The sequence below is a fragment of the Centruroides vittatus genome, unplaced genomic scaffold (assembly GCF_030686945.1).
Source record: "Centruroides vittatus isolate TY-2023 unplaced genomic scaffold, ASM3068694v2 scaffold_490, whole genome shotgun sequence".
Classification (NCBI taxonomy): Eukaryota; Metazoa; Arthropoda; class Arachnida; order Scorpiones; family Buthidae; genus Centruroides; species Centruroides vittatus.
In genome coordinates, this window is record NW_027122711.1 from 2,611,426 (window position 1) to 2,628,413 (window position 16,988).

General features: G+C 29.4%; 1 protein-coding gene across 1 annotated transcript in view; it reads left to right on the forward strand.

Moving 5' to 3' along the window:
* Window positions 1-16,988, forward strand: part of ecd (ecdysoneless) — a 40,210-nt gene that overhangs the window by 14,992 nt on the left and 8,230 nt on the right. The window contains exons 6-11 of the mRNA XM_067287475.1: window positions 1,709-1,850; window positions 5,898-5,948; window positions 6,044-6,172; window positions 12,233-12,373; window positions 13,843-14,035; window positions 15,385-15,478. Coding sequence (XP_067143576.1) covers window positions 1,709-1,850; window positions 5,898-5,948; window positions 6,044-6,172; window positions 12,233-12,373; window positions 13,843-14,035; window positions 15,385-15,478 — 750 coding nt within the window. The remainder of the gene's footprint in view (window positions 1-1,708; window positions 1,851-5,897; window positions 5,949-6,043; window positions 6,173-12,232; window positions 12,374-13,842; window positions 14,036-15,384; window positions 15,479-16,988) is intronic.

Below are 16,988 nucleotides of genomic sequence, written 5' to 3' on the forward strand. Positions count from 1 at the left end.
GCCATACGGGTTGTTAACGTTTCTACACCAGCAAATACATTGTATTATTTATTTGTGGGGATGTAACAATATTTTTATCACTTCAGTAGCATGTACGGTGAAAATTAGTTTCCAATTTTTAAATAATTTTGAATTTAAAATAATTTTAAACACGTTTGAATTCCAGTTTCGAATTTTAAACTGGTCAATAGCCTGACGAAGACCAAGTTTTGGTTGAAAATGTTAGTTTTTATCTAAGACTATTCGTACTGGGATATAAAAAAAGTTTTAAGTGTGTTGATTTATTCTTCCCAGGGATTGTGCGAGAAGTTGGTTTTTCAGTTATAACAATGCTCTAAATAATTTTAAAAAATAAAGAAGAAAATTGATGTAAAAAGAAGAAGAGATAATGAGAAAATTTTGCAATGTAGTACTACAAAGGTTTGTTGTAGTACCTTCTAAACAATTCTCCAGTTGGTTATTATCTTGCAGTTTAGAAGTTACTACAAAGGTTTGGAGCTATATTTCCACTCAAGTATTAATAAGTGTGAGTAGAATTTTGCAATGATTGGAGCAAAGGATTGAAAAGGTAGTTACTCCACAAACAATGGATTCCATCTGTCTTCAATTCATCATAGACATTAAAGAATTTAATGAACTGGCTTATGCAAAAGCAAAGACTTTGGTTCTTGCAAGAAGTTCAGTGCTAGGAAATTTGATACAGATTGCATTGATGAATTTTCACAATCCAATGATGAAGAATTTACATTATGTGAACTTGAATATTAATGTGGATTCTTTGATGATGAAAAAGAAGAAAAGGAAAAGAAAATTTTGAACACTTTGGAGATAAAATAAATTATGGACAATGCAGACAAGAAAGCATTATCCATAAGCATTAGTTTCAAAACTGCTATAACATATGCTTTGGTTCATGAAGATGTACATATAGCTGAGCAGTTAAGGTGTTAAGGCCTATTAATTTGGAGGATTTGGGAACAAATTTGATAAATTAAAAGTTACTTAAAAATTTAATTTGTCTGATTAATTGTTACAGTAATTGCATAAAGATATCTGGAACTTTCAAAGCAAGTCTATATTGTTTATTTATACAACCACTTAAAAGGGTTTTTTTTTGACAATTCAGCTCATCTGCAATGTCCTAACATCAACAATTGACAGAGGCTAGTGATCACTCAGAAGATATGTATTAACAAATTCTTTTATATTCAATGCTGTTTTCTTTATTCAGAAATTAAATGAATTTCAAGGAAGATGAGAAACACATTTAAAAAAGTATAAATAGTAAAATTTACATATATTGTTTAGTAATTATTTCAATAAAAATTATACTGCTTAATATAAACTTCTTCATTGGCGAAATAAACTAAATTCATATAACAAATAGTTTTTAATAATTAACCACAAAAAATGAATTGAAATAATTTCATCCTATTTCCTAGCATGAAAGCTTATTTCCATTTAAATTGTTGAAGTAATAAAACATAATTATCATGAAAGTCAATATATAAATTATCTCTCTGAAAACTGTTTGGATATCTTTAGTTGGGATGGAATACATTATAATTTTTCCCATTGAAATTAATGGGATTTCTTATTTAATGACTTTTTGCTTTATAACAGTTTTCATTGAGGGAATGGTGTATATTATAAATGTAATTATGAAATACAGTAAGAAAATTTTTAAATTGTATTATTTAAATTTTAGATATCCTGATAAAATTAAAGAATTTCAACATAGAGCACATTGTTATGTTCCTGCTGGAGTTGCTGCAATTTTAAAACATGATCCATCCTTAATTTCTTCTGCTGTTCAAGCATTTTATCATAGAGATCCAATTGATTTAAAGGTATAAATTTTTAATACTTTGAAATATTGTCTTCATTATTTTTAAAAGAAATTTTTCTATAAATTATATAAGTTTGTAATTCAAAACTATAACTGAAAGGTGTAGTTCGAAATAAAGTAGCTTTAAAGATACTTTTAGTTTGTTATTTGTTCAAAGAAATTTATAATTTACGTTTAAAATTGTTACAGTTATAAATACAAATATTGAACAAATAATATCAGAAGTTTAGATAAATCTGAATGGATTCTAATAATTTACAAAATTCAAAATATTAAATAAGATACAACTGTAAAAATATTTTTAAAAAGTTAAGCTTTTATATTCCAAAATAATTCAGTGCAGTTTGTCATTACTCCATAATATTTATAGTAGTTTTATTATGCAATTTTATAATCTGTAAGGTTTTTAATAAGGTGAGAAGAATCAATATTACAAACATGGCTTAGACATAATGTGCTGAAAAACTAACTCACAGTAGACAGAACATCCCACATGTGATTTGCCATTGATGGCTGCATGATGTATGGTTGTTGATGCTTTTGGCAAACATCAATTTGGTAGGGAGTGCTGCTTTGCAAGAGACCAGATGCAAATTTTTTTTTATACAACCAGGATCAATAAAAGTATCTTGGCTTGTGCTATGATTGGTTAAAACTTGACACGAGCAAAGTGCATAGCCTGCATTATCCATCTGCTTTCTGTTTTCTTTCTAAACTTCATAAGTACTATAGTTGTGACAGGTTTTGACTAATCACAGAACAAGCCAGTGCTGCTTTTGCTTATTCTGCCTTTATAAAAAAATTTGCACACCAGGTACATTTTTAATGGTAGATGGTAATATGAGCAATGTTGCTAGGACCAGCGAGTCAACAATGGACCTTTTAGGATGAGATGCATTTGACCTATTGGCCTCCATTTGTACAATAACAGGCAATATTTCAAGCTAATTGACAATTTGGTAATGATTTTTTTCTTTTTTTTTTCAATATAGTACTTTTTCTATACTGTTATAAATGTATTTGTGGCCTGTTTCAATTTTTACTTAATAAAAATTCTGGAGTCAGACATAGGCAAACTAGACAATTACAATTGCCTAAGGCCCAGATCTGAAAGAAATGCACAAATCAATTTGTAAACTGTTATTTTTGTATACAGTGAAACTTTCATTAATGGACATTTTTACAGTTCCCAGGTCTTTAAAATAGGACGTCTATTATATTTACCTGTAAATAGCAGACAAACTTCTTGATCCTGATGGCCCATTATTTAGAGGTTATACTGTATTTGAATTTAAATGATTAGTAAACAAAGTGAATATTCTGTAAACCAACAAATTTTCAGGCTTTCATTTATCATTGACACCAGCTTGGATAAAAATAAGTATTAAGCCGAGACTCCACTAGCGTAAAAACAGGCATAAAACCCCTTGCTGTAAAAGCCTTTAATCACTTGACCATGATATTTTACACCTGAGCAAGTCGTAAAACCAGCATAAAAGCGAGTTGAGCAGTGTTCAACTTTTGATGCAAATACGGCCGTAAAACGGTACCATCCACCAATCAGAAGTCAGTGAAATCTAGGTCATTGTGACATGATGCGAAAATGGTGGAAAACAAGCTTTTGTGTATGTTCTCTGGTGGCTACTCTAGAACAGATCTGGAAAAATTTATCAAAAACATCCGAAAGTATTCATGTAACTACAACAAGAGGTATCCCGATTATAATAATGAATGCCTAAAACACGTGATATGGACGGCCAAAGGAAAATCCTTCAATTTTGTGTAGATAATAAAAAAGCTAAGCTTATAAGTGCTGTATATTATCTTATTAATACGATAATAAAAGTTAATATATGAAAGTAAAGATATTATTTTTACTACATTTGTAATTATAGTACAGCAAAAAATTGTAGAATATAATCATTGTCTTTATATTGATATATCATGTATACAACCATACAGGCATAACTTCGACAGCACCGTCGCTGTAAAAAGTTCGCTAGCTGCACCTCCGAGCGCAAATGCAAATAGGTCATGTGATTAAAAGTTTTTATGGCGAGGGGTTTTGCACCCATTTTTATGCTAGTGGAGTCTCAGCCTTAGTGTTGGATTGCATTTTGCCAAATCAGTTGTGATATCAGTGTTGGATCATATCAGTAAAGTCTATTTTCTCATCTTTAATTTTTGTAAGTCACATTTAAATCATATCGCAGATATGATTTTATCAGTTAAATCATCATATTAAATTCTATTAAAGCCATCATATTAAATCAATCTGAAAATTGTATTCAATGGGTTTGTTTTATAGAGAGAAATATATGCACTAGCCATCTGTGTTATAATTGACAGAATTTTAGCATCAGTTTAACTTTATATAATGTGTACCAAAGGCAGTTACTGAAATTGAAGAAGATGTTAAGTGAACTTGAGGGAAATTTGTCCCTTTAAAACTCGAAAAATATCAACTAATGTTAATACAGTCTACTTATAATGGTTAACAATGACACAAGAATTGGCTAAATAGTTCTGTTTTCTTTATAATGCTTAATCAAATTTTTTCTTGGAAAGTTTCAAGTGTGAGATTCTGAATTTTTTTAGATAAAATATTCTAGAAATTAATAGAAAATCTTTTAAAATTAAATATAATAATTCAAAATTTTTATCAAAGCTACAAATCAAAGAGAACAAGAAACAAAAGTTTCTTGTGTTGACAGTCAGTTCCTGAGAGAGATCTTTATCTCCCATAACTAAAGGGCTGACTAAACCAAAAAGACTCATTATGACACCCAGTCAGATGATCTTAATTTTTAATCTCTATTGGAGGAAAAAAAATAGTATAAATAGAGGATACGTGCCAAACTACAGCACAGCACAGCATATCATTGTATCTTCTATAATGTAAACTTAATGCCATACTTCTTCAGATTGAACTTCCACCCAGAGTACAGAAATGTTATCAGTCACATTATAAATAAGGTAATATATTAGATTTGTAAACTCTTTCTCAATCTCACAGTTAGAGATTTAACTTTAAGGTTGAATCATAGTTAGATTCTAATCAGTTAGTCCATATGTATTCTTGTTGTTTATTAATTAAATCATTTGTTAGTTGTTAATTGAACTTGACTCTAGTTTTCTCAATGGACTCCTATCGACTTGCCTATGCCCTCCCCACTCGCTTAAACTTTGGCCTTCCTTTTTAATAATAGTACACGGGTTAGCCCGCAATAAATTGACTATCTGGTGTCAGGTCCTGACTGAGATGAAGATCTTAAGATTTCCTTGTCTCCAACATTAAATAAACACCATCCTTCAATGAGAGGGCTAGTCCAGCAGACTAGAAGCCAAATAAGTGGTATACAAGTAAATTCTAAACACAATACCCCTGGCCAACCCCTCACACAAGTATATAATTAGGAATGATTAACAGTGGTAATGAATACTTCAGTATATGATGTGTTATGATCTTTCCATAAATACATAAACAAAAATATTTATATGAGCTTCAAACACTTGGAACATCTTAAGCATTATCCATGAGGAAAAATGCAAGACTACAGTTGTAACCAGCAAGAGTTGGTATTTGTCTTTGAAATTTGTTAATCTATACAGCAGAAGTCAGTCAAATTAAGATAGGAAATTGTGGTCTTATAAATTGAAAGGGCATGCAGAAAGTGTCAGAAGCTACATGATATAAAAGCATTTTGTCTCTTGCAATAACCAGTGATGGTTAAGAGAGAACTGATGTTTGCAAGCTTTATTATGGCTATTGTTAAGCAAAATAAACATTAGTTTTAATTTTGGATACCGAGGGTCACTTTTGCAGTTTTAAACTATACTATTACTTACCTTGTTAGTAATAGTGTGGTTTAAAACTGTTACTTAACTTACAGCTACTCAGAGGTAAGAATTACCTGTTAGACCTGTGAGACCATTTTAGATAGTTTCTCCTTACTTTGTATAGAAGACAAAACAGAGAGAGAAACTTTCAAAAATATTTATTTATTTATAAATTATTGTATTTTTTGAATTTATTTTATATTTTCAGGCATGCAGAGTTATGAAATATTTTCCTCCTGAAACTAGAGTAATGGCACAAGTATGTATTATATTAATATTTATATCTTAACACAGTTTAAATAATGAATCAATTAACCTAATGAATATTAAATTTAATGTTAATTGTTTGAATAGGTGACATTCACAAGATGTTTATATGCACAATTAATTCAGCAACAGTACTCACCTGATAGACGAGTTGGTTGGAATATGCCATCACCTACAAGTCTGGATTTTAAATCACATGATTTAGGGATGAAACTTGTGAGTTAATGGATTTTACATTAGAAAAATTAAAATTTCAATTATTTTCTAGTTTATAAATTATTATTTTTTTAAATAACAACTAACTTTTCATTCAAAATACTCTTAATAAAGAAAAGAATAAATGTGTTAGAGAAAAAATTAAAATGTATTCTTTTTTACTAGTGAATTAATTGAGTATTAATTAGGCTTTTTCTAATATAGTAGACTCACTAATTTGAACTCATAATTTGTATTTCCTCTTAATTCTAAGTGGACATTAGTCTTCATCTGATTCCAATTTAAATCAATATAAAATTCTCTTGGTAATTAGAACTCAATTGTGCCACTTCTTGTTTATTTGAATCAAGAGCATGTGTTAGTAGATCAACATCTTTTTCCTGTTTTCGAAGTTTAAAGATTGAATTTAAAGTTAATAAATTAATTAAAAACTCAAATTTTAAAATAAATTAAAATTTAAAAACATTTCAAATCTGTTGGTGCATGATTAGGATAGTTTACCATCACCCTGTGGTGCTTGATTATCATGGCTTCTCATGATTTCTTTATTTATCTATTTATTTACATTGAAATATTCATTTATTTATTTACTTTATTCCAATAAATGCACTACTGTATCTTTGTTTTGTATTTCTTATTGATTAAACATTATTCTGCTTGCCGTATGGTGTTAAAGTGTTGTTAAAATCATTTTTTTCCTGTTCTATAGCATCTAAAAATGGTCTCCTTTTAATTTGAACTGTTTAGGCCATTCCTCAGTTTGAATTAACAAGTCTGTTATATTAGCTTATACTGATATTTCATGTTTTACCATAATATTAAATGATATACATAAAGATTTTCAATCAAAATTATAAAATTAACAAGTACAACGTGATTAGTCAAAAATAAACTATCAAGTTTTTTTAGAATAATCTTGTGAAAGACATTTAAAACAAATAAATAAAACTGATTGGTGAATTATATTTTAATTAAAATTTTGACAGTACTGGTCATTAATATGATCAGTTTTAAGTAATCTGAACAAATGTGTCTTGTATGAAAGTCATTACTATTGCATATTTCATAAACTAGTGTTTTAATCTGATTATAAGGCAAAATCAGTTTAACCTTAACCAGCAAACTATTAATTGAATTAACATTTTTTTTGCCATCTCTGAAGCCACTTTTAGGATATAGAAAATTACTTATGATCTGAATTACCATATTCAAATTTCAAAATTAGAACATTTTAAAATTATGTTGATTTTTGAATATTACTAAATATAAAATGTTAAAAATAAATGTAAGTATAGAATATAAATTGATCCAAACCATCAAAATACAGTCGACTCTGCATAAGTCGTCACCGGATAACTCGACACTGTCAGTTAAGTAGTCAGTTTTCTGTGGTCCCGGCTGACTTACATAGGCATTAATGTTAAAAAAACCTCTGGTTTACTCAACACCATTTAACTCATCACTACTGGATAAGCCGACATACTTTTGCTGTCCCACACTGATAAGTCGTCAACCCTTCCTGAAAAAATGAATTCACTTCGCACATGTGGTGTAAACTCGTTTTTTTTTCAGGAGGGGGAGTCTATTTTCTTATTAATATATATATACATATTAATAAAAACGCCTTAACATTTTATGTATTTTTATGTATAAAATAATAACAGATAAACAAAAAGAAAATATACAATCTACATCAACATCACACCAGAATCCAATTTTGCATTTTCTCACGCTAGAGGCATTAAGAATCCTTAGACGTTACTTGCCAACAATTGACAATTGCGAAGATGATGTTTTCAAGGCATTCGTGATCATTGAAAAAGAAAGTTTTGACAGTTAAGTGCTCAAAACAAACAACACTGAACGAATTTTTCAGTTTTTCATCTACATAGTAATTGTAAATGGAGGACACAATGTATCGTAAGTCTATACTACTGTTTAACGCACTACTGTATTTTCCTAATTGTAGTTTTGTGGTTTTTTCCAACTTTGCTTTAGTTGTCACATCGGATAACTCGACACATTTCCACTTCCCCTTGGGGTGTTGACTTATGCGGAGTCGACTCTATTATTATTGAAAATATACTGTACATACAAATTAATCACATGCAGGAACTTCTACCAATACTGCCACTATCAGGCATTAGATATATATCATGCTAAGTATTTCCATGCTGCTGAAAGGTAGTTTGTGTCTTTATAATTAATACGTTGGAGGCTTTTGGCATGTTTGTAAGTGGTAACTTTTTCTACAATCCTGTCTTCCTTTGGGTTCAAAGGAGTTTCATTATCCTAAAATATGAGATAGTCTCTGGGACTATGGATAGTATGACTAATTTTGCTTTCCTAACATCATACTCATTCTGTTTAATGGGAAGGTTGCATGCTGTATATTCTATGTATCAGCTGATAAAATTCTCATTGCCTAGTGTGATTGGCATTTCATAAATCTCTGATGTTTAAGTCTGTTGGCTCTAGCACGCATAAGATGTTGTATACACTAGAGTTATGCTTATAGATAAATTGTATGCCTCCTGTTTTACTTATTATTTTGTATGTTCTATCCAGTTGCGTGCTGTATGTAACTACCACATGTCCTAGATATTGTTGGGTATATTGAACTTGCAGTTTTTTTATTTCTAAAATCTAGTATATGTAGCCAACCATTCTCATTGAGGAGGATTGCTCCCTCACTCAAAAGACTATCATTTCCAACTTTATGGTTTCTTATGATTTCTTTAGGATGTCAGCTTTAACTGTATGGCCATCACATGGCAAGACTGTGAAAGCAGAAAAATTTATGTAGGATCAGTATTAACAAACTTATCACACACTATGACAAGTATTTTATATATATATATAAAATGGACAAAGTGATTAATATGAATAATGACCAACAAAATCGGGTATTGTAATAAATTTCAATAATTTATCAAATTGACCAGTCATTATGAATACTGCTATCATCTAGTCAGGCAAAGTGATGATAATACATTGAGGAGTGATCATCTGACAATCAGCACTCGTATCTGAATTGTGCGTGCGTTTTGTGTTTAGTACCGAATTTGGTGGTGGTCACGACTGTCTGTGCTCCCGACAGATTCCTCCCGGAGGGGAGCCACTGGCAGGCTGCCGATTGTTTAACATCACTAGTTATTTATTCACTGTAGTTCTTGAACACACGTATCAATATCTAGTGACGTTAAACAATCGGTGGCCTGCCAGCGGCTCCCCTCTGGGAGGAATCCATCGGGAGCACAAACAATTGCAACCACTGCTACGCCATGATGGTGCACATAGGTAAAATTTTACCATTTAATTAATATAGTTAATAGTACTTAGTTTTAAAAGATTACATGTTCTTTTTAAAATATTTTCAAATAATTCACAAAAAATAAATATTTCTAAATGAAATAAGTGGAGTTATTTTAATCAAATTAAAATGTTGCACAATTTAAAATTCGGTACTAAACACGATACAATTGGCAACTCAGAGTGCTGATTGGCTAGTGTATGTCGGATGATCACTCCTCAACGTATTATCACTTTGCCTGACTAGGTGATAGCAGTATTCATAATGACCGGTCAATTTGATAAATTAATCAACATTTATCACACTGCGTGTCCTTTTTGGTAATTATTCATAATGCTCGATTAATCACTTTGTCCATAACATATATAAACATCACTAAGCCCGATTTATTAATAAACCAAACGATTGCTGTAATTAATCAGGTTACTTTTCACCACTAATTAGATAAAAGTAGCAAAAAATAGCTCAATTAATTATGGTGGTATTGTTTGGTTTACTATTAATATATTGGGCTTAGTGATGTTTATATATATACCATTCTGGGGTAAAGCGAAAGCTGGCTGAGTGTCATAGTAGATGATTATAAAGGCCGTGGCTGTAGGATTTGGCACCATGAGTAACCGTAGATGGCTATATCAAGAATTGAATGTGTCTGGAAGCAAAGAATTGCTCAAAGGTCTGGGTAGCATAACTGGCAATGTGACCACATGGTAAGCAGGAGTTGTGGGTTTAAATCCTGCTCTGGGCTGATTCTTTACTTTCAGACTGTTCTAAAATTATTTAATAAATATTAAATTATTATTATAATTAATTTTGATAATAGGTGGCAACTATTGTCTATCTCTAAAACAAAATTACTTAATATCTAATTATTAATAGTAGTGAAAAATATCCTGATTAATTATGGCAATCATTTGGTTTAGTATGTAAAAAGAAAACTAATGTAGTTTCACGTCTGAAATCTATTTTCAGAATTAAATTTCTATTTTTTAAGGATATTATAATTTTTTCTATTCAATCATCATATTGCTTTTATATTTGCTCAGACTTGAAAAAATTAAAATTATTGATTACCTAAATATCTGAGAAAAATACAATAAATCAGCATAGGTTCCTATCAATATGCACATAAAATAAAAATAATAGTATATTAAGTCCAAAATTTGTCAGAGAAAAGACTATTCAGTTACCAGATAAATAAATAAAAGTTGATAATTTATAAGTTCTTTTATGGATGACTTTATATATAATCATGTTCTTCAGATCTACAGTATGTTAAAAAATTTCATCAAATTTTTAAAATAGAAAATTTCTTATGTTTTAAGAATAGAACAAGAGTTTCATGGTGGCCAAACTATGGCTTGTGAGCTCTTCTAGACCCTTATTGCAGCATCCGTATAGTTAAACAATTTCTTTTTATAAACTTGAGACATGTTACTGCACATCCCGTATAACTAACTATACAGTATATTACAGTAGAGCATCGATTATCCGACCCCCGATTAACCGACCGTGTTCTAGTTGGCAAATTCAATGTCCACTAGTGATGTAGTGCTACAATATTTGGTTATGTCTTGGCTACTTTAATATTATTTTTGTTAAATTTTTGCATGTTTTAGCTGGCAGCAGTGACTCGACCATGAAAGGGAGGCTAGTATTTAAACCAGGCCTAATACACTATACTAATAACGTATTTTTTCATACTTTTCGGTTATCCGATCAACCCCAATCCCCAATTAAGTCTGATAATCGATGCTCTGCTGTAGGGGTCCCCAACCTTTTTGTACCTAAGAGCACATTCTAGAATACCGGCTGGACGACGGGCACCATTTATTTTTTCAAGGTGAATTTATATTTGGACATAGTTAACAGCGCCGGATTAAGCCTCTAGCGGGCCCTAGACAAAATTTAAATTGGGGCCCCATTTAAATAAGTTGCTTCTAAACAAATCTTATATAATGTGACATTAGCATGGGTGACACCCGGTGCGGATATCGTGGTGTCACCCAGGAATATTTCTAGATGGTGTGAGAGATATCGTGGCGGAGATTACTTCTGACACACGGATGGCTGTTGACCCTTTTTTTTTAGTTAACGACTGCTGAAATTTCTAGGTCACTCCAAGTTACGGGCCCTACACGTTTCCCTACTTTGATTTTATGGTATTCAGAACGGACCGATTTACTTCATTTCAGGTATGGGAAATTGAATTGGTGCAGATTTGGCGGAGGGGAAAAAGAGATCGGTCGCATTTCACTTTGTGCTTTCATCTGTGTTGGACGCCATTTCTACTTTTGAATGGTTAATCATTCAAAGTGAAAACACTTCTACATAGCATTTTATTGAAAACTGAAATATTTTTATTTTTATTGTGGTCGCACAGTGGCGGGCACACGTAAAACGATTGGCGGGCGCCATGGTGCCCGCGGGCATAGGGTTGGGGACCACTGCTCTACTGTATAACCATATATGAGCTGCAGTAAGTTCTAGAGGAACTGCATGCAGCTTACAAGTTGCAGTTTAGCCACTGTGGTGAGAATTTTTCACAAACCTAACTGAATGATGGGATGCTACGATGTGTAGAATAAAAAACATTTATCCAACAAATTTTGGATTTCTTTACAGTTTTATTTCATATCTGAGAAAAATATTTGAAAATTAAATTTTTTAATGTTAAAATATTGTGTTTTGATTAATATTTCTGCATAAAATTTTGTATATCAAAAATCTTATTTTTATTCTCAAAGGCTTGTGGATTTGAAATATTGGTAGCAAATACAGAACAATCATCTAAAATCAACTTAACCTTGCCTGAAGATGTCGACTTTTCAGGCGATAATCGATGGATGAGATATTTACAGACACTTACAGATAAAGGCTATTTTAGAGTAAGTACTTTTGGTCTCAGTTAAAATATAAAAACTAAATTTATTAAACATTAAAATGAAATTTAGTATTTAAATTGGCTTTTCAAAAACAGGTTTTTTTTTTTTAATGATTAATGCTGTTTATTTGATTTGTTTTTAAAAATTATATTAGTTTACACTTATATTTTAGAAATAATGAAGTTTCTGTCACTATCCAGTCTTTACATACATTTTAATAAACTAAATATGAAATATTGTTAAAGAATATTTGCATAAAAATCTGTTAATAAACATACTGTATGATTTCTTTAATTATATATTCTTTTTATTTAGAATTTTAAGACAGTTGTTAAGAATAAAGTGATGATCTCATAAATACAGATTACAAGTTTCTTAAATATATCTCCAAATTAAATATCATTATTATTATTATTATTATTATTATGTAAGTTTACAAGTGAGAAAGAGTTTCTGTTAATATGAAAAATTTGATTATTTTAATGGTTTCTTCTTGAGAGTTTCCTATCATAAAAAATATCATACAGAATTTCATACAATTCCAGTATAAGAAAAGGAAAAAATCTTGAACAGTGATCTGAAATATTTTTTTAAATGTATCATTTTTATATTTTGAAACAATGAAGATTTCCAGCTGTATTTAGCAAATTTAAGTACAAAAAATGACATAAGAATTCTGGCATTGATTTGGTCAGAATATTTCTTCGTAGGTTTAGATAGCATTGAGTTAAATTTATTTTTGGATAAAGTATTTTGTTTTTTAGAAAAAATATACAAATAAGTAAATTGATTAATTAAAATATAATTTTTCTTTAATTTTAATATAATTTTTATGTCATTTATAACATAATTATTATATTTTACAGTGGAACCTGGATAACTCAAATCAATTGGGGAAAAATATTTGGAGTTAAAAAGTTTTGAGTTATGGAGGTTTGGCTAAAATCAAGATTTTGTTCATTGTTTAATGGTGACCCATAATAAACTATTAAATTAATTTATCAAAAGTCTATTTATTTATTGTGTCAGCAAGTTAGAAATTTATCACAATCAAATAAAAAACAAAAATAAAGTTCAAAAAAAGCAGTTTCAAACAGCAGTTCAGTACCTAGGTCACACACTGTCTGGAAGCCACCACCCCTGCCCGCCATCACATGACACGGTGTTATTTTTAGTCATACACGGTTCCTGTGATTTATAGATAGTTTCTAATTAGTTTATTTGATAAATGAACATTAATTATTTTATTTAAAGTAAAATTCTGAACTTAGGAAAATACTATATCAAAACACCATTTGAGTTAAACAGTTCAACAAATTTGAGTTGACCATATTTCACTGTTTTATTAATATGAAAAAGAAACTTAATGTGAAAATTATCAGTTTATGAAAAGTATTAATGAAAATTATCATTTATATATTTTAAAAAAATAATTATATTATAAAAAGAATAATAATAATTTTTTCTTGCAGGGAGAATTAGAAGGTTCTCTTCTTTATCAGAAATTGCTGAAAGAAGCGAAATATTTTTATTGTGAGAATTTTGTAAAAACAAGCAAAAATGATTTTCTGACTCCAGGAGCTAAAATTTTACATTTGTTGGAAACATTGTCTATTAATTATGAAGAGTTGAAAGAAGAAGAAAAAATGCTAAAACCTCCAGATGGTAATTAACATTATTTTCTAATAGTATCTGATATTAATCTTAAAACTAAAATCTTATAGCTTTTTGACAGTTTTTTTATATAAACAAATGAATATGACATTAATTTTTTGTTTTAGTAAAAGAAAATACTGTAAGCATGCAATTAAACACAAATTTAAATTATTCTGAAAGCTCAAATAAACTTAGATTTGAGGTTTATTGTGGGTTTAATCAAATCACATTTTCTAAGCTAAGGATTACTGTAAACAACTTATTCAAAATTTTAATTCTTTACATTTTTGTTCGCATTTTTTTGTCATCTATATTACTTATTTGGAATTATTTTTTGGTTTTTTATTTAATGATTCCTGCAACCACTCATTCTAATACATACAAAAATAAATTTTGAAAAATAAATTTGCAGATACAAATAGCTCCACAGGTTTGAGTAAATCCACACCCTCAATCAAATTTTAAAAAATAATCTCATAGTGGGTTTCTTAGAGTGCATACAGTAGTTAATGTATTTCCTGGATTCTAAAATGCAATACTCATTTATACATTTTTACTTATTCAAAATAGAGATGATTTTCACTATTACCTTGTGATAAGACATTAATACAAATCACTGATATACCGAGAAAAGAAAATACATGACAACTAGAACGATGAAAAGGAAAACGATAATAAAAATATCGTTGGTAATAAAGCTACTAGTCCTGGCATTATACATAAGAATCCTTTATATAGCATTATATCTGTTTCCGTTTTAACTGTATTACTCAATTCTGTTTAAAAATTGAGTTATTTTTTAAATAATTTTTTTTTTCAAATAAATCATGTGAAAAACAAACCTTTGATCACAATTATGGCCTTGTTTTTCTCTCTGACAAATGCTTTTGGTTTCTTTGATAAACCTGTTTCAGAGTTGTCTAAGATTTCAGTGTTCTAAATTGGAGTGTCTACTCAGGCAATGACATGCCTTTGATTTAAAATATTTTAATTAAATATTGAAAACAATGTAATTGCCATGTGACTATGTATTTTCTAAGTTCCAGACTAAGTGGTGGTTTATGTTGTTACTCTATATTTGTAAAATTATATCTTGTGAGCCCCAAGTAAAGAGTTCTTATTCAGGATATCATAAAATGATCTCCAGGCAGCAGATAAGGATTCATAGTCTTTTTGGTTTATGCTAAAGAGGCCAAAAAAAGGAGCCAATTTATTTACATGATTTAAACTTTCTTCCAACTTTGATTCTATTAAACTTATTTTAAAATGTTCTTTATTTTTGAAATGTATTTTTTAAGACCTCTGAAAATTAAATTTTTACAGAAAAAAATCTAATTTTTTTTTTCCTACAATGATAGATGATAGCTGGTTGGAAATCAAACCTGAAGAACTTGATAAATTACTTTCTGAATATTCAAAGAGAAGTGAATGTAAAAGAAATTCTTTATCTGGGTAAGTAGCATTTTAAAATTTCATTATAAATAGCTGTAATATGTCAAAATTAAGGGTATGAGAAATGAAAAAAAAAATAATTATTTTTACTTAAAATTATACAAATTCTGTTGAAGTATGAATGCTGTTATCACATTTTACTTTCCTGGTTGTAATAAAATATAACACAGTGAAAGTATGGTAGTCAACAAATTTTGATTCCTCCTGGTTTTTTGTTTTTTTCAATGTTTTGACACTGAAGGTGCCCAAAAATGTAAAACAAACTTTTACAAAATTGTGTGGCTATGGGTGGGCATTTATTTTGCTTTATCTCTCAGGACTAGATGAACCAAAAATTTTGAAACTTTGTAGGATTATTTCTGTATATGGGGCATTGATGTTATTAAATTTTGGTGGTTAAAAATCAAGGGGTGGAGAGAGAGAGAGGATAGGGTAATCATATGTTTTATGTGAAATGGGGTCAGATTTAACAAAAATTTTACTTGTTATTGGCATTTACAATTTTTTTTTTTTTAAACTCATCTCTACTCTCAAAATTAAGCTTTTTTTGTCGTCTTATAATAATTAATAATATAAAATATATTATTATTTAATAAAATCTCATGAAAGATGGCACCATACATAATTTAAATTTTGTTCTAATATGTCTTGGTGTTTTTTAAACTTAAATACAGAAATTTATAATTCAACAAAATTAACTCTTTTTTTTTGTTTAACAAAACGAATTTTGCCCAACAAAATTAACTCCTTAATTATTTTGTTATTATTTAAATTTTATGTTATAGAATACGTAAAACTATCAGACTTTCTTCCTAGTCTCCTTAACCTCGTGTTTTAGTGCTAAGAAAGTTGAACATGAGCCCTTGCCAACTTTTTTGTAAAGAATATGTTGTCTCCTAATAATTTGCTGTCCTGAATCCAAAATATAAACTTTAAATGTTCTTGCTATTGCAGCAATGTAATCTTAACTTGCCAAAAGTTTTCAATCTTTAAATTTAAATTTTGAGTGCATATCATCTGGCAAAATTAGTACATTGAACTTGTGATGGAAAATGTTATCTGTTACAGATGATATTATTAAGTGAATTTTTTCAATAATTAAGATGTAATTATTAAGTTTCAATTTATTTATATCCACAAAAGTTACAAACTACTACAGATTACAGTTTATACAAAAGCCATGTATAAATTACAAATGTATGGATAACCTTCTAAAAAGTACAGAATAACCTTTTACACTCAAATATACACTAATGTAACAAGGGGCAGTGAGACATGGGTGTTAGTTAACATTTTGTCCACATAGAATTGCTAGTTCATGGACTGTTTTATATTTAAGATAAATGATAGGTGGCAGTTATTACAGAATTTTTTTTTTCCTTCTGTTTTCTTCCATTGTTCAAACAAGCAAGTTTCAAAGTTCTGTTTGATGTGTTGCGTAGTTTGTGTTTGATAGTCCTCTAAAAAAGACACACACTATGATTTTCATAAATGTGGAAAGAAAGGTGAT